At 34.7% G+C, this 18,753-nt stretch overlaps 1 protein-coding gene across 3 annotated transcripts in view; it reads right to left on the bottom strand.

The window, feature by feature from the left end:
- LOC136009967 (sodium channel protein type 2 subunit alpha-like) overlaps window positions 1–18,753 on the bottom strand; it is a 72,059-nt gene that overhangs the window by 8,065 nt on the left and 45,241 nt on the right. For all 3 annotated transcript variants that reach the window (XM_065670508.1, XM_065670506.1, XM_065670507.1), the window contains 9 exons: window positions 18,318–18,491; window positions 16,817–17,173; window positions 14,749–15,207; window positions 7,497–7,614; window positions 5,413–5,567; window positions 4,061–4,234; window positions 3,096–3,218; window positions 2,564–2,845; window positions 90–143 (listed from right to left, as the gene is read on the bottom strand). In XM_065670508.1, the coding sequence (XP_065526580.1) occupies window positions 90–143; window positions 2,564–2,845; window positions 3,096–3,218; window positions 4,061–4,234; window positions 5,413–5,567; window positions 7,497–7,614; window positions 14,749–15,207; window positions 16,817–17,173; window positions 18,318–18,491 (1,896 nt within the window). The remainder of the gene's footprint in view (window positions 1–89; window positions 144–2,563; window positions 2,846–3,095; window positions 3,219–4,060; window positions 4,235–5,412; window positions 5,568–7,496; window positions 7,615–14,748; window positions 15,208–16,816; window positions 17,174–18,317; window positions 18,492–18,753) is intronic.

The following is an 18,753-nucleotide window of genomic DNA, read 5'->3' as shown; positions in this document are numbered from 1 at the left end:
ATTTTACTTTATTTCTACTGCCATTCAGTTACATTCATTACACCAATCTTATATTTGTTTTCACTCTGTAAAGTTTATATTGCACTCACTTCTCTAGAATCAACCGCAGCATACATGATCTCCATCCATCCTTTAAACGTTGCCTAAAAACAAAGTTTGTTAATATTTTCTATTAAACCTCTAATTTTTAAACATTCTATAAAACTCTGTCTTCTGCAATGTATTTACATCCACATAAATAAAGAGGAGTATTAAAAATCTGTTAAGCCATGAGTGAAGTATTCACATTAAGCAATTCGCTGTGGACTATGTCTTCTTAATTCTTAAATACTGAATAAATCCTAGTCTTCATGCAAATTCATATAAACTTGGTGTGGATGAGTTGCAATCAATATCTGAGCACAACAGAGACTGCAACTTATAACAAGGCTCCCAGCTCTAACGTTCTGACTACCAAAAGAGGAGAGCTTAAAAAATCAGACACAATAGGTTGGCATTTTTCAGACAGAATATGCAAATAGTCCTGAAAGAAACTCCAGAAGATAAGTACTCCCAATAGATCTTAAGAAAATAATACAGTCATAGAATAGTTTGCCTTGGGAGGAACCTTTGCAGATTATCTGCCATGAGCAGGGACATTTTTCACTGCATCACACACTTCTAACGATGAGGCATTCAAAACTTCTCTGGGTAACTTGTTTCAGTGTCTCACCACCTTATCATTTAAAAAAATATTCTTCCTTAAATCAAATCAAATCTAAGTCTACCCCCTCTTTCAACATAAAACTGTTTTCCCTTTCCTAGCACTACAGGCCTTGGGAAAATTTTTCTTTCTTATAAGCCCTCTTAATATATTGAACGGCCACAATAATGTCCCCCTGAAACTTTCTCTTCCCCAAGCTGAACAAACCCAACTCTCTCAGGCTTTCTTCACAGCAGAGGCACTCCAGCCCCCTCATATTTTTCATGGCCCTTCTCCAGCCTGTCCACATATGTTTTGTATACTGGGGACCAAAAACTGAAGACAGGATTCCAGGTGTGGCCTGATGAGTGCGGAGTAAAGTGGGACAATGACATCTTTAGCTCTGCTGGTTATGCCTTTAATGTAACCCAGTATCCTGTCGGCTTTCTTTGCCATAGCAGCACACTCTTCACTCATATTGAGCTTGCTGTTCGCCAGGACCCCCAGGTCCCTTTCCACAGAGCTGGTCACCAGTCAAGTATGTTCCAGCCTGTGTTACACACTTGGATTGTATTTGAACACAAATATTTTCAAAGAAGAAGCTTGTCAAAAAAACCCAATTAGAAATACATGTTTCTGTCCTGTTGGTTCCAATTTACAGATGCTGTCTCTAAAGAAGACCTGTGCTTGGAAATCTATCGCTAGTAAATTCTGCAACTGCTCATCTAGAGTTTAAAAACAAGCTAGAAGCTATCTCCAATAAACCCACTTGACATCAGTACACAATGACTGGAGTGGGACTAGTAAGGATAACAAAAGGGGAAAGAAAAGAAAGGAAAAAATAAATTCAAAAACTTTTTCTAAATTATTAGTTGGTTCTCCTGTTGTCTGAAGATCAGATGAGACCTAGAATATACCTATTTGACTTCTGTAGTAAAAATCTAAGTCAACATGCCTTAACAGATCAAACAAAAGAAAATTAATCCTAGATTTTTTTTTTTTTTTTATTAGATACTGTATTTCTGTAGAACTTGCAAAGGTACTAGTGGTTAGGTGCCAAGGAACTTTATATCCACCTGGTACATATCAGATATTCTTCTTCCAGAATTGTCATGGTTTAAACAAAAGTCATCCATAAATCACACAGTCGCTCGCTCACTCCCCCCCTTCTTGCCCTCCGCCTACTCCCGGAGGGACGGAGAGGAGAATGGAAAAGAATGCAACTCCCATGGGTTGAGATAAGAACAGTTTAGTAACTAAGGTATAACACAAATCACTACTGCTACCACCAATAATAGTAATGATAAAGGAAATAACAAGAGGAAAGAATACAACACCTCACCACCAGCCAACCAATAACTCGCCCCACCCCACCCAACCGAACACCGACCGATACCTCGTCCAACCCTGCAGTCCCCAGCCCTTCCGAGTAACTCCCCGTTACATCCTGGGCATGACGTGCTGTGGTATGGAATACCTCTTTGGCTAGTTTGGGTCAGGTGTCCTGTCTCTGCTTCCTCCCAGCTTCCCCTCCTCCCTGGCAGAGCATGAGGCTCAGAAAGTCCTTGGCCAGACCAAACATTTGAGCAGCAACTAAAACCATTGGCGTTATCAGCACTGTTCCCAGGCCAAAAATCAAAAACACAGTGTTGCACCAGCCACCAAGGAGGGAAAAAAATGACTGCTACTGCTGAACCCAGGACAAGAATGCATCAGATTTTTACTCTAAGAAATCTTACTTTGGTTCACAGAACACAATTATAAAAGCAAATCCCATATTCATTCACACGTTTTAAGGTAACACTGAAAATTCTGGAATGAAATGCTGCTGCTACAAAACTCAAACCTGGAAATTTAATTTATAAAAATTTACACACTTACTACTTGAAGCAGAGAAAGATAACCAGCTCCAACATTATCAAAGTTTACTTTCACATTTTTCCACCGAACATCCTCAGCAGTGAGCATAAGATCTTCACACGCACTTTTATTACTGACTTGCTCTGGTGGGAACGTCACACCAGTTGTGGTGTTTACACAGTGATAGAACTTTCCAGCAAACAAATTTACTCCCATGATGCTGAAAATTAGCCAGAATGTAAGACAAACCAAAAGTACATTCATAATGGATGGGATTGCTCCAGTAAGAGCATTCACAACCACCTAGTAAATAAACAGAGAAAAATATTTAAAAAACAATAGTTAGACCAGTAAAAAGTTTTTTTCAAATACAGCAAAAGATTTAACGTAGAACATTAAAGTACATTGAAGTAATGCAAATAGAAGACCAACAGCACATGTAATACAACCAAACATGTTACCACTGGCCTTGAAAACAGACATGCAGTTCAGTGTTCCTCCAAGATTTTATAATTAGATATAGTTTTATGTTTTACACACTCTTTTTTCTTACCCTCATGCCTTCAAAGCGTGACAAAGCTCTTAGAGGTCTCAAAGCTCTCAATGTTCGGAGGGATTTAATAGCACTGAGATCTGACAAACCAAGAGCGTGAGCTACTAAGCTAACCAAGGAGACCTAGAAGAAACAAAACAAAATAAAAGATTATTTTCTTTTTTTTAATAGACTCACAACACAAAAGTAATGCCTTGAGGAAGAAACTTATGATCTGGGTATCAGGAAAAAAGTTCATAAGGACCCTGAGCTCCTAGCAAGAACAAAATAAAAAAAGAAGTTAATTTCAGTCCTGTTTAAACAAAGCAGGACCTTAATCTCTGGAATTTTTATCATAGACAGAGTGCTAGTTAGAAAAATGTTTATCATGCCTGTGCAAAATGAATGGTGATTTGAATAAAAAGCATCTTAGTAAAAGATCATGCTGTTCAACTCAGCCAAAGCCTGAAATGTACTGAAAACATAATCCCATTGTACAGGACATGTTACAGTGCTAAACAGTGCTCTACTGAAGATGCATTATGTTATAGTCATGATACAGTATGAGTCAGCAACATTTGCTTCTACTAATTTGCACTTCGAATAGTTCACATAAAACCAGAGATATGAATAACTAGTAATTTATGCTGCCTGCAGATGACAACATGCTTCACAGTGGTATATACTCAGTCAGACACGACTGACAGGTATGACTTCTAACTGTATGACAGACACGGACACAATGACTGGGACCCAAGGCAGTAAAACTCAGAACAGAGTCAATGATAGCATACATAAATACAAAGGCAGATTTAGCTGTTCACTGAATAATTGTGACACTGGAATCTTATTCACTGGTATGTGATTTTCTGTTCTTTTAAACCCTACTTATATTCTCTTGGTATATATATGTATCAGATCGGAGTTACATTAAAAGGACCTGCCTAAATGACAGAAATACACTACAAAGAAAGTATACTACCTACATCAACAATCAGGAAGTCCAACCAGCACCAAGCATTAGTGAAATAGGTTTGAAAACCATAGGCCACCCATTTTAGCACCATTTCAAGAATAAAGATGTAAGTGAAGATTTTATCAGCATATTCCAGCATGGTTTTTATAGTCTTGTGCTGTTCAATATATATATCTTCAAAAGCCTGCAAAGAATGGATTACATGTAAATTAGATATTCTTAGGGCTTTGCAAACTACAAATTAAGCCAAAAGAACTGAATTAAAATCAGCAAGGTAAAATCACTTTCAACTTTAGACATTTTACCTTAAAATGAGCAGAGATTACAATTGGATTCTTTCTGAATTTTAGATGTTATCATTGCCTGATAATGGAATTACAATATAATGACTGAAGTTACAAAAAATGTTTTTAGAAATTTCAGCAATAGTCAAAGCAGTATTACAATGTAGTACCTTGAAAACCCACTCAGGCTATTAAATAAACCGATATTAACTAACAAAAGAGAATCATGAACTACAGTGACCAAATATTATGTTGCTGCTGATCTTTACTGAATTCCAGTATTTGGTGTTGATGGCAAGGTTTTAGTAGCAGAAGGCTGTAAGAAGAGGCCACAGGCTGCCCTGCACCAGCTCCACAATGAATCCACCACAGGAAGTAGCCGGGCCCATCAGTGAAGCTGGTGGTGCCTCTGCTAAAACACCTAAAGACAGGGCAAAACACCTTATGGCAGTATGAGGACTGAAGAAAAAAAAAAAAAAGTGAGAGAAACTATCCTGCAAAATCCAAGGTCAAAGAAGAAAGGGACATGGTGCTTCAGGTGCCAGAGCAGAGATAATGACAGCATATTCCAAATCCTAGGTCAATCAACAACCAGAGCCCAATACTCAGGAGCTGTGTGAAGGACTAAATGTCACTAACAGTACCAAGGAATTCAAGGATTCCTATACACCCGCCCAGAAAAACTAAAGCAAAAAATTAACTGAACACATAATGAATTAACTATCTGTACTGCTTTTGAGACAACTTTAGAGTACTTGTTCTAGTTATTGCATAAAACACATTTTGTATGACTTTTGTAATTTCTTCAACAAGATTTTTAGTGTAACCATTTTCATAAGTAACCTCACACACAAGTATCACCTTGCATTAATCAAAAATTCACACAAAGAATGCTATTTGACAGCAGAATTGTAATGACTTATTTTATATGCACTACCAAGAATACTCCGGGAATTTAGTCTGAAGATCTCTTTCAAGACTTTTTTTCCCCCATTAATAAACACAGATGTTTTATAACACTATCTTTGACAAAAAATATTTTATAGGTACTGTTTCTATGGGTGCAAGCTCCACTTACCAGAGCACCACTGCTGAGAAGAATCATGAAGACAATGAATGTTTCAAACCAGTTATGTTCTACTATCTTGTAGCAGGTTTTACGAAGGTTCCACCAGATTCTTCCTGTTGTGCTTTCCATACTGCCTTTGCAGCATTTAAATTTCCGTATACAGCCTAATAATACAATGACAAATTGTTATACGGTAGAATTCTCATTATCCTGTAAAAGCAAAATCACTCTTAACTAGCTCCTGTTTCATGCTGTTCAAATTACTTCGTTTTACACTTCAAATTACTGCATGCTAATTAAAGCATCCTTACCTGCTCAATTTGGTACTTTGGATGAAGGAAAATGTGCATGTACACTTGCATGTACACAACTTTTCTACTACCCTGACACTGCATCAAGCTTAGAAAAAACCCCCCTAAACAACCAAAACCAACCCAAACATCTAATTGTCTAATTGAGCTAATTTTCATTTATAGACATATTTTTTATTAATTATTTCTCATTTATATACAGAAAATCAAAGAATTCATGAGTATTGTCAGGGAGTAGAAACAAAAAGCATAAACACATAGCAACTTTCACATACACTTGTTCAAGAGTCCAGCTTCTTTTAAAGGTACTTCTGTCTCTCACTAATTTAAAATAAATCTCACAGACATAAACATCTTTAATTTTATTATAAAGGAATGACCTCTGCTTCAAGGACTGACTAAGGATACATCTTTCATGACATAAAGAACTGATTTAACTGTGAAATGGTGAGAGCTTTTCCATGTGGTACAGATTTGCAGCAACCATCCACAGAATTCTGCCTCACCTTGGAGAACTCTTACTTTATCATGGGGCCTTTGGGCACAGCTTTCAGTGAACCTCAGTATCTCCCTGGCTAATAGTAGTCTCCTTATTTCTTTAAAAAATACTAATCACATAGAAACATAATGAAGTGTAAATTATTTTAATGGGTCCCAAAGGCAATATTCTAGTTTCCTCTGAGTGTCATTAAATTCATATGTTACAAGTAAGTTATTCTGTATTTGATCAGCTCAGCTAAAACAGCTACCACTATGAAAAGCATGATTTACCCTACCTTCAACTACTCAAAATGTCTGTGTTATGGGAAAATTAATGTTATGCCCAAAGACTGATCATCACATAAGGAAGAACTGTAGTGTGAAATTACACAAGAAGTGATTAAATAAAAGTACAAGAGTCCACATTCCAAAACATTTTTTTTAAAGATGAGTGAAATAACATTCTAAATGACAAGAGTCAAACAGCCTAAGTCAAAGGTGTCTTTGTAACAGTAAATCTAAAAGCATGGATAGGATAAGAAATTTAGCCCTGAAACATTTTGTTCTGAATGATTTTAATCATAATTTAAAAGTAAAGTAAAACCCGCAAGATCACAAAAATGGGAAATACATTCCTATACAGTAAGTATCAGTAGTCCCCTAAAGAATATAGCCATATAGAACTAAATTAAATCAAAACTTATAAGAACATGCAAAAGCATGCTGTTAATACTTCTGTACTTGAATAAAAACACAGGATATCATTCTATGTTTTTACTTTACATTATACTCATGCACACCCTCCTCACATTAATGGTGTAATTTCAAGATAGTAACTCTTTTGTCTGAGTCAAACTTTCGAAGATCTGAATCATCCACTGGATTGCTTTCTAGCACTGTGAAGGGACCACAGGTAATCACATGATTCTGGCTTAAATTTCACAGTGTAGTGAACCTGGTGTAGGGTTTGGTCTTGCAAGCTTCACTACTGACAACATCACTTAAATCAACAGGATTACTAATTGCTGAGAATCCATTTACAGAATTGTGCTGAGTGTTTATTTTAAAATATTATAAATGATCACATACACATATATTTAACTTTTTATCACACAAAGGGTCCAATGGTCTTCAGTACAACTATCTACAACAGGCAAAACTAATCACACCATAACACTTGGCAAACCAGGATCCTGGACTGCTGTTGCAAACAGCTTCCTTGAACTGCCAATGCTTGTTACAAAAAACCAAAACGTAGTGGCAAACCCCAGATTTTATTTCCATACCTTCTGTAAAACATACCTTCTGTAAAGCATGCCTGCAGCTCTGATGCTTTTTCTGGTTCAGTTTCAGCTTTTTCTTCTCCAAAGAGAGCTAAATTAATTGTACTTCCTTCAGATGAGCTGGAAAAATTTAGCTTCTGAAAATTAAATTTGGTAACAATTATACTTTACTAATATTTACATTTTTAGAATTGTAATTAACTTAAAGCATGCAACACTGTGTGCACATAATAATCATCATATTTGTCACCAGAAATACACACAAACATCCACATGTAGCAGTCAATGCTGTTGAAATGTGCATAAATCATCCACTTTCTATCTAGAGATTGCAAGGCAATTCATGCAATCTTTCATGGAATTTCAGAATTTCTGGTTTAAAAATAGTACAGTCATTCAAAATTTACTACTACCAAGTAGACTTTCTGATACATATTCTACTCATTTTGTTTTCTACTATTATTGTCTTACTATAATTTCTCTTCCTACACTTTAAAACAATATCAGTTATACTGTATGCGTTAAGATAATGTGTGTTGGTAGCTATTTTCAGTGGTGCAGTCTCCTCAACCTCAAGACAGTAAATCCTGACATCAAAACACTTTAAATTGTGAATTGTCATGGTTAATTGTCCAATGAAGAAAATGTAGCAGATTTTTAAGGGCTGACTTTATTTTAGTGGCCAATATTCACAATACAATAGAAAGGAAATTAATTATCAGTTATTTTTCACTGGCATTTTCAACACCAATATGATGCAAGCTCATAATTTCTAGCATACTTGAGAATTTATGATAAGATTTGGTTTCCTCTGATGCACATAATTTACTTAGTTTTCATTTTAAGAACATTCTTATGACCTAGATTGGAAAATCCTGAAGTAAAATCAGGATTAATATGGAATCTTGTTTCAGATGTGAATTTGAACATCACCCTCAACTACCACACGGATACCTTTTTTTTTTTTTTCCATACATACTGATAAGTTTGGGTGGTTTTTTTTTAAGGAAAAAGTCTGATAAATACATTTCAACTAGCATTTGCATTCTTTTTTGCCAATGCACATTTGTGTGACATTGTGCATTCTGAAACTACTCTTTACTTTGGTACACATACCTGATAATAGCAAGAAGAAAGTATGAGTTCTGTCTTAATAATTAAAATTACACATAACAATAGTACAAAAAAAATTACTAATAAAAGAATAAGCCTTAATTTATTTTATATTTTGTAATCTGCATGTGTATTGCAAAAGTCCATAGTCTGGAGATTTTAAAGGAAAATACAGTGTCCTGTATATTTAATTTGAGTATGCGTACCAAACTAAATCAAAGTAGTTTTGGTCACAGCATTCTCTGACATTTTACAATGTTATTATCAAGTATATAACATCAGTAATGAACTCACACAACTAAATGTCTGTAAGGAATGATGTAAGCACACTTTCTGAAACAGCCTCAGTTTTGTAGAATTAACACCATTTTCATTAGTTTAGCTAGACTTGCATGATTAACAAACATGTTACAGACAAGTTACAGAATATCTAACCAAGCTATATTTACACCTCAACTCCAAAATGAGAAAGGACAAAATTATTTCAGAAAAAAAAAAAAAAAGTTTAATATCTATGTTTGTTAAAGAAGACAGAGACAATTTAATAAGGAAAAAGTAACCCAGTGCTCCACATTAACTTTTCTTAAAAGGGTTCAGTAATATTGCCTACTTAGCTGCTACTTTAGAAACTGATTATCTGGAATAGTTAGACATATTTAATATAAACAATTTCCATTTTAGTACCATTAAATTTTAAGTATCAGTACTTACAGGAAACAGTTTCCTATCACTAATTCTACTTAACCTGAGGATAGCACCATATACCTCCCCTATTTTATTAATATGCTGCTTTCATCAGAAGTTTTTTGTCATATTGCTAATAAACATTAAAACCAATATGAAGTACTTTGGGTCATTTAAACTGAACATAAGCTACTTAGTATACTGAGCAGATGACGTGATTTCAACTAAATGAATACAGATTTTTATGAATGAACAACATTAAAAGATGAACAATGATAAATGGAAAAGAAATGGAAAAGAATTAATGTGTTTAGAACATAAAGTTATATATCTCATTTAATACTTGACTTTTGCAAATCAGCAACTAAAACATTTTTGTTAAGAGAAAGTTCCCTGAATATAATGCTATTTTTCTTTCTCACTGTTGGCAGTGAAAAGCTATTTGAATTTTGAACACACTATTTTTATCAATACAAATCTCTACTGTGCTGTTACAAGCTCAGATTTGGAGCTCATGATCTTTCTTTTTTTTTTCCTGAAGGAGTCAAAGTATGCTGGCACAATTACTTGAAAGAATAAGGTCACTACCTCGAACCGTCCCACTGAAGCCACTAACAATTCCTTAAGGTAATTAGTAAAAAGGAAATTTTTAGTGAGCATCATCCTAAAAGTAATAAGTGAAACTTTACAGAAAATTGTAGATAAGGAATTTAAGAAAACCTCCACAATAAGAGCTAAAAATAAGTAGGCCTGAGTATTCACATGATGCAATCTACTGCAAATTTAACTTACAAGTCATTCAAATGTTGATATCCAAAGAGTAAAGAAAAACCTGGTATGTTTCCCAGCCTCCAAAGCAAAGAACAAAGGTACAAGCAATAGAGCTGTTAATACAAGGAATAAAAGCAAAACATTGTCTCATGTAATTTAAAAGAGAAACAAACAAACAAAAAACCCTAAATAATCTCAAAGACTGCTGCATATTCTCATCTTCTCATTTACTAAGGATATCTCTCTCTCTCTCACTCTCTGTAGACCAAGCCTTTTTTTTTTTTGAGGGAGAAGAAGGTAAAGAACTGTAGCAAACTGCGAAAGATGATTGTTGATAACAGAACTTTGGAGAGTATGTTCAGGAACCTCTTAGAAAAGAGGATCCAAAAGTATTTCTACTGAGAAACGTAACAGAAATCATTAGAAAACCTGTGTCAGAGTGCTTATAGTTCATAAATTAATATTTTCCTGCTTAATCAAATCCATTTTCAGCAAGGAATACTTCTTCAATAAAAAAATATTGTCCTTAGAAAATACTTAGGGTGTTTTTCACCAAACTAAACCCAAAACCTACCTTACCTACTCTATGTAACCTAGAAAAAAATGTCACACATATATATAAAAAAAAAAAAGCATCAACTTACTGTGCAAGGAAGGTTACAGTAGAGCAATGTAACATACAAATAAAAGAGGTTCAATTTTTTTTCAGTCAAATCATTACAAGCTCCTGGTTTACTAGCTTGCATGCTGTTCTGTAGTTGTCAGATTCATGACAGCAGAAGCTTGAAGCAGGAGCATAAACAATATCCATCAAATCGGAATCATTTCCCCGTACCTATCATACCTAGCCCTAGTAGAATGGCATACTACCACATTCTTTCTACTCTCCCCTACTTAAATGCCTTTTCTAAAATGGTTTGGAAAAATCCTCCAAAAGATATTTTTTCATTCCATCCTTCCAAATAGCTTACAGTCCCCATGAACACAAAAGTGAGACCTGAAATATTTCCAATATATAATGTGTGCAAAAGAAAAAATTGCAGGATTCCACAACAAAACCACACGACATAATATGTATATCGAAAAAGAATACCTCAATAACCCCCAACTGGCAAGGAGCAGAACTGCCCAACTATTCAGAAAAGATCATCAGGAATATAAAACACATAGCTTCACTCAGTTACGGTTTGTGTTACAGTTCTGGAGTTCCTGCATTTAGAGGTTTGGGAAGACACTATTTCTTACTGTACCTTTTTAACAATCGTTTTAATTTTAACCTTATTCTCTATTTTCCTTATTTTTATATTTCCTTCTTGCTTGAACTTCCTTATTTAGATTATTTAAAATCACCAAGGTTTACTTAGACACCTACATAGAATCCTACATACATATTTTACATCTGTCTTTCTAAAAATAAAACAAATGGATTGGGTTCACAAATAAACAATTATTGATGATGAAGAGCAAAACTGATACCAATGATTCCCTAACTTTCAATCTTACAGACATGAACAATAGTCACGAGTAGAATTCAACTAAATTATTATATCCATATTCAAAAGAACTATGTGTATGTACAAAAGAAGATATGTTTGATTTTTCCCAAGAATGTATCTTTCATCCTGAATTGTAGTTTCTCTTATATGAGAAAACTGGAATGCAAATTACAAAAGAAATTGTGAACAAACATTAAACAATTTATATCAAAAGATATAAACATTTTAGCACACAAGTAATTCTATATATGCAACATTACAAAGGCAGTGGTCAAATGAACATGATCAGAAAATGCTCATAATTACATGACAGCTGAAAATATGGTTCAACAGATGAACAGTAAAAGTAAAGCGAAGATTACCTTTCTGTTTTCATAAAATTATAGGCTGGTAACTTCTTTTAAATTTGGAACAGTCTTGAGGCTTAATATTTCAGTTAACATTAACAGAAACCTACAAAGCATGCAGGTTATGCCACGGAAGTAGCACAGAAAATACCAAAGATGTAACAAGGAAAGGAACATGTTGGTGTTGCCCTCAACCATGCTGTGATGCGAGTCATAGGACTCAGCTTACAGAGTGGTTGTGCATGTTTCCACTACATTGCAATGGATGAGGAAAAATATATTGTAGCTGAGTAGCATGCAGGCCAATCAATCTCAAAAGTGATCATATATGTATGATTTGTTTAGGTAACCTGTGTAAACATGCTGACACGTTGCTCTGCCTGGTTAAAAAGCACCAGATCTGCATTCTTGACTGATCCAGCTTGGTTTTACTCCTGTGAGAAGTAAGAATGGTACGCAACGAAGTTAAAACATAGTACCCTTTAGGATGTCTGAGTTCTGGAAACAGAAGTATGGATTCCTACTTACTTAAAAATGTGTTTTATAGACATGTCACACATTTGCAAAACATAACATTTATAGTTGCTGATTAGTGCTTTAGGCATATTCAAAGACATACTGAAAGAAGTAAAGTCAGCAGAATATCTGAAGGTCACAGATGAATATTGGACTTGCACCTGAATGTAAAAAAAAAAAAAAAAACAACAAAAAAACCCCCACACTAACAAAATCAAACCAAATACAAAACATAACTAAAAAAACCAAACCAAACAAAAAACCCAACACAATGCCAAAACCAAACCCACATTGTATATTAAAGCTTTAAGCATTCCCTAAGGAGTAGTAATTAGACCTTTAAATTAACTAGTTGCTAAATATGCAACTAGGATACACTTCCAGAAAGAAACTACATGCAAAACAAACCCCAAAAAATCAATCATACCATGTCAAGTATGAAAACTTCCAGGTAAGCAATTTTTCCCAGCTTTGTTGGCTTTTTTAAACTGCATGACTTCAAAAAAAGGTCAAGGCGCATTCTGGATTGTAACAGATGTAATGTAAAAGTGAAAACCCATGCCTAGCAATAAACCTGTCATTTCCACAAGTACCTCACATACATCTTTTATTAGTCTTCTGGTAGTCTTCTCAAAGGCTCATCAAATAATATAGCTATTTAACAACTCCTGTATTAGCTGCTCCAATTTAAAGGGAAAGTCTAGGAATAATCTACAAAATTACACACAATTCCCTTACTGACTATGAACTAGTATACATGAAATAGTTTCTTTGTTGTTCAATTACGTATCTCCTATGGTTGTCTTGAAATATGCCATTCCATAGCCTTTTTCAAATTGAGATGGCTTAAATTTAATACTAGATAACAGTATCTTTTAAAAGCAAATGGTTATGTTTAAACTTGAAAATCAGAGGTGAGAAAGCATAGATTTTGTTACCTAGTTCATAAATATAAAATACTCAGCAGACATTAGAGCTTCCTCTTTGCTTTGCTTTTAAAGGTTTCTTAGCACTCTAAGGTCTTCACAACACAAAGTTCAATATAATATATAGATTAACAGAAGCTCCAAAAAGTAGATGGAACAGATCAAATGTCAGGAAATCAGCTGCTGAAATAACAAATGAGTGTAATCGTACTGAATGCTGAACTCTACAATTAAAGAAACAGTGCAGAGTTCCTTATTACTCCTTTCAAACTGAAGTTTAACTACACTTTGTCAGAACAAACTTATTTTCTAAAATTTGGAAATAATATGGGCAAATTCATTGCCAGTTCAAAACAAAACAACCCAAGAAGTCCACAACTGATCAAATAATTATAAAGCACCAACACAAAACCAAAAACACCCAAACAAAAAGCAATCAAACAAAAAAACAAAACCAAGCCAACACACAAAGGAAAACAAAATAATCCCAACAAAGCAATCCAGGCTGGAGTATGACTGTTTGCACAAGCAGTGACACTCCATTAATGTCCTTGGGTCTTCAAGTGCCAGGGCAGTTGATACCAGACAGTCTGCACTGGAACCGCAGCACAGCAATCTGAATTTTCAAAGTGTCTCTCAGGATCCTGCTGAAATCCATGAATTTGCTTTCCACCTCAGTCTGCAGTTGCTGGCAAGTGGCTACTTTCCTAAAACTGGCTCAGTTTAAGGTCAGGCAGCTGACTTTGAAGTGATTGGTTCAAAACTCCCACAAACAAGCAAGAAATTAGTACTTTTTTTCATTCAGTAATTTTATATTTTCCTCATCATTTTTACGTCACATAGTCACCTGGCAATACTGACATTGCTCCTTTGGCTTTCCCCCATCAATTTGACTTCAGAATTCAAAAACTTTTGTTACTGCTCTCATTAAGCTTGAGTTAGCACCCTTGCTAGGTTATCCAGCACAAATGATGCTGATTTCTGCAGAATTCAGTGAGCTTTAAAAATCAGATGCAATGGGATTAATTTCATTTATTAATACTCCCTTATTGTTTTTAAATAGCAGTTTACTTTCATCCTTACTTCATGGAAATATAATGATATACCAAAAAAAACAAAAAGTCTTTTGTCTCTGTTTATTCTTTACCTATATACTAGTTAGTCTATCCAACTAAAAATCTGGAAAAGCTTGTTTTTCAAAACCCTCTTATAAATAGGTTCGGCCATGTTTATACAATTCTGCATGGATTTCCTACGCTCTTCAGCTCCACTTTCCCATTTCAGGTTATGTATTCTCAGTACAGTCCAACAATTTCACATAACAGTTGCTTTCTATTTCTAAGCAGAAAGAACCATATTAAGAAAGAACACAACTCATAGATTTCATTCAAGCCACATATAAAATATTTAAATTTTACCTCCTTGCTTTCCTCCAAATCTGAGTCACTGCTAAACTCTTCTGTATTTAGATGTTCAAAATCAGATTCTCCAGCAGCTATTGGTACTGTAACTGTAAGGCCTGGGTTGTTTATGAATGATGTATAATCACTGCCACCTATAACAGTGGCCATTCCATTCTCATTATTGCGATAATTCGTATCTATCCTTATTTCAGTGATGGTACAGTTGGAAATGCAATGGTCTTTCTCAGGTCTCTCATGCAATTGATCTGTTGCTGTTCTTTGATTTACAGCAGCTTGTTTCCCCCAACATGCCTTTCGGACACATTCACCTGCTTTTTTCTTCACATAATCTATTCCCTTCTGAATTCTTGCAACAGCGATCTGTAAGTTGTTCATTTCATTATCGTCCTCTGTAGGAGAAAGGCTGTCCGAACTAAATGAACTGAGCAGCAAGGCCAGAAAAAGGTTCAATACCTAAAAAAAACCCAAAACAAACAAAAAAAAAAGAATGACAAAATAAGACAACACAGCTGAATTTCATCCACATGCTGCTTCTATCACCCATTATTAACTCAGGTTTCATGTTTTCCTTTGCTGTATATGATTCTGGAAAATATGCAGTAAATAAAATGTAAATGCAGTTTAAGTACAACACCTGCCCTTCTATGTTTGTAGAAGGTCAGAAATAAATGATTCTTTTGTACTGACTGAACAGATCAAAAATGTTTACTTCTCTGGGACAGGAAAGCACTCTTCAACAGAAGACCTATTTCATATATGCAGAAAAGGGCTTTCTTAAACAAACTCACACAAATACTCTGCTGTAGATAACTTAAAAAAAATGTGAAGCACACCCTGCCTCCTAATCTGCAAGTCATCCTCTTCATTCAGCAAGACAAAACACAGAACAGGTATGAGTTATATAAGCCCAGAGTTTACCAGTAGCTCAAATGGTACTAGGATAGCCAAAGCAGCAGAATGCCAGCTCTTAAAAGCCTTCACATCAGCTCTTCTATGCAGCTTTGAAGGCAACAGAATAAAACTATGTGTAAGGAACATAGAAAGACAACTGGATAACAGAGCCCTGAATATACGGCAGAAATTGTCTGCTCATGAAAGAAATTCTCCTAGAGCTAAGGTATAAAATCACAACACAGTAAATACTGTGAAAAAAATTAAAAAAACACCCAAAACCAACCAAACAAATAAGAGATGGATACTTCATTCCACAAAGTTCTGTCTTCTGGTTTAGAAAACTATTCAAGGAGGATGTTTTATTTGGTCAGCCAAACAGCTCTAAGACAACAGATCTGCAGAAAATCCTGAAGCAAATGGCTGTTTTATTGGTAGTAGTACGTGACTGGTTGAAAGATAACTTATTCTTGCTAGAAATTTTATTCCTAAAGAATGCTGTCAGGATGGCTAATTCAAAATCTCTTTTGCTATTGAAAGTTGCCTAAAGAAAAGATGTAGACTAATAGTGGAAGACTCAGCAGGCAATGAGAAAAGCAGAGCAAGAGGCAGAGAAATTAAGGCCTCAGATACTGGTGAGTTAATGAACATAAAACTTTTAAGAAGACAGATTTATGCACAATAATGTACAAACTGTTAATGTACAGATCTGATGCTTTCCTCTGAAAGAGGAAAAGAAGACATAGTACAGACCGCTCTAAAAGTGTCTGTAAAAAGCATTTAAAACACAAGAAGCAAAAAGCTGAAGGAGTGAAAAAGTATGTGAATGTCCTTTTTCTGCAGAACTTCTGCTTTCCAGTTCAAGTTTCTTGACTCAAGTTGTATAAAAAGTTGACTCTGCAGTAAGCAAGGCTCAATATGGCTTACATTTCACAGCCTAAGAATGTTAAAGCAGTCATTTTGACAGGAAAGAACAGAAAAAGTGGAAAAAAAAAATCCTATATAGGATCAAAAACTTAACAAACAGAAAACTATTTCAGCACCTATACTCATAACAAAAATATTAAACCACGTATTTAAATAACACATTTAATGATGCTTTAAAACTTCATTACTGGTTCTGTTACCATTCTTTATCTAAATGAATTCTCAAATTATTTTGGCTACATACCACTAGGTTTCCAATCACCATGACCATCATGAAGACCGTAAGACACATGGCTTGGTCTGCAACCCGCATGCAGTCCCACATTGTTTCTATCCATTCTCCACATAGCACTCGGAATACAATCAAGAAAGAGTGGAAAAAATCATGCATGTGCCAGCGCGGAAGCACACAGTTCTCAGAGATCTTGCAGACACATTCGTTGTAGCTTTTCCCAAACAGCTGCATCCCAACCACAGCGAAAATGAACACAATGATGGCCAGCACCAGGGTCAGATTCCCCAGAGCCCCCACTGAGTTGCCAATAATCTTAATCAGCATATTTAGAGTTGGCCAAGATTTTGCCAATTTGAAAACTCGCAACTGAAAACCAAAAAGACAGAGATGTTATTTGCAGTAGTTACAAAAACGGTATAGAAATAACAGATTATGAACTAGTGACTCTCAGCAATGACAAGAAGAAACTTCAGCATGATGCCAACAGCCATAATTTACACAGAAACAGGAGTTTCACAAAATCCACACTTCTAAAGCCTTATGCATTTTAGGCTTTGCTCATTTTTGTATAGCATATCGCTATTTTCTACATGAAAGAAACAGCAAGCTGGTTGAATTTGTTCAGATAGTGAATTCTGAACATGACATATACATGAGCACTTATGTGCAGAAACAAATCACATAAAAAAAAACCCCAAACACAAAAGCAAAAACCACAAGAAAGCTCAACAGGATTCTACTGACAGAAAATAAAGGATTAAGAAATTCTCAAAAAATGGTGTTCTAAAAGAATACTGCTTCCACAGTCTGGAAAAGAAAAAAAAAAAAAAAAAGAAGCCAAACACAAGCTCTAGGTCAAACATTTAAAATTATGAGGGGGAAAAAAAATCATTGATAATCTTTATCACCCCTGAAATAAAAAAGGTATTAAATATTTTTTGTTTTCAGATAAAGCAAAATGGAAATGTAAAATGGAAAGACATCACAGGTTAAATATGTCTCATAGTTAATTTCTCATTTTTAACTTTTTTTGTAATAAAATAAAGCATACTTTTTTTTGCCACGGAGGAAGAAAAAAAATAAGACACCCCCCCCAATCTTTTTAAATTAAAAAATATTAATTTTGTAATTTCTACATTTTAAAAGAACATTTCTGGTCTTGCAATTTCCAGATATCAAAGCAGACAGAAGACTACAAATGTTTTGTTTATATCTCTCAATAGGCATTTAATAAATTGTACATTTCACAGTGTTTTACCCATCTGTGTCGAAACAATTACAAAAAAATTACAGCCCTTTCCCTTGAAAAATATTTAGTTGCTTCTGAACCATAAAACGGCACACACGACTCAGTGATAACACAATTTTTTAAAAGATGCTTGCAAAGATATCCTGTATCACTTAGCAAAAAATACTTATTACTAAAATGTCTTATTTACACTAATACAATTTAAATAAAAATATAATGAATTAATTAACACAGATATATTATAATCACTTATTTCTTTACCAATCTGAATGATCGCAGAACGGATAATCCATCCACATTTGACAGAAAAAGCTCCACCAAACTAAGGGTAACTATAAAACTATCAAAAATATTCCAGCCAACTTGGAAATAATAAAAAGGATGCATGGCAATTATCTTGAGAACCATTTCTGCTGCAAAAATTCCAGTAAAAACCTGAAGGAAGAATGTTTATTGTTACTTTATAGATGAGTATGAGTAAATTGAATCAGCACATACAGAACACTTAAGAAGTAACAATTCCTCTTACAGCAGAATGTCAGTAAAGAAAATAAACACAAGCAGAAACTCACAGAAAAGGTGACAACATTAAAATGAGCTATAGCATAACACGATTAACTGAAGTTAAACCTGAGACATGTTTAGTGACTAGTGAAGAATAAAATATTCCTAACTGGCCTCCTGTTTGCTCCTCATA

This window comes from Lathamus discolor, chromosome 3, assembly GCF_037157495.1.
Source record: "Lathamus discolor isolate bLatDis1 chromosome 3, bLatDis1.hap1, whole genome shotgun sequence".
Classification (NCBI taxonomy): Eukaryota; Metazoa; Chordata; class Aves; order Psittaciformes; family Psittacidae; genus Lathamus; species Lathamus discolor.
The sequence above is the reverse complement of the archived record's forward strand: the minus strand, read 5'-3'. Positions and strand labels throughout refer to the sequence as shown.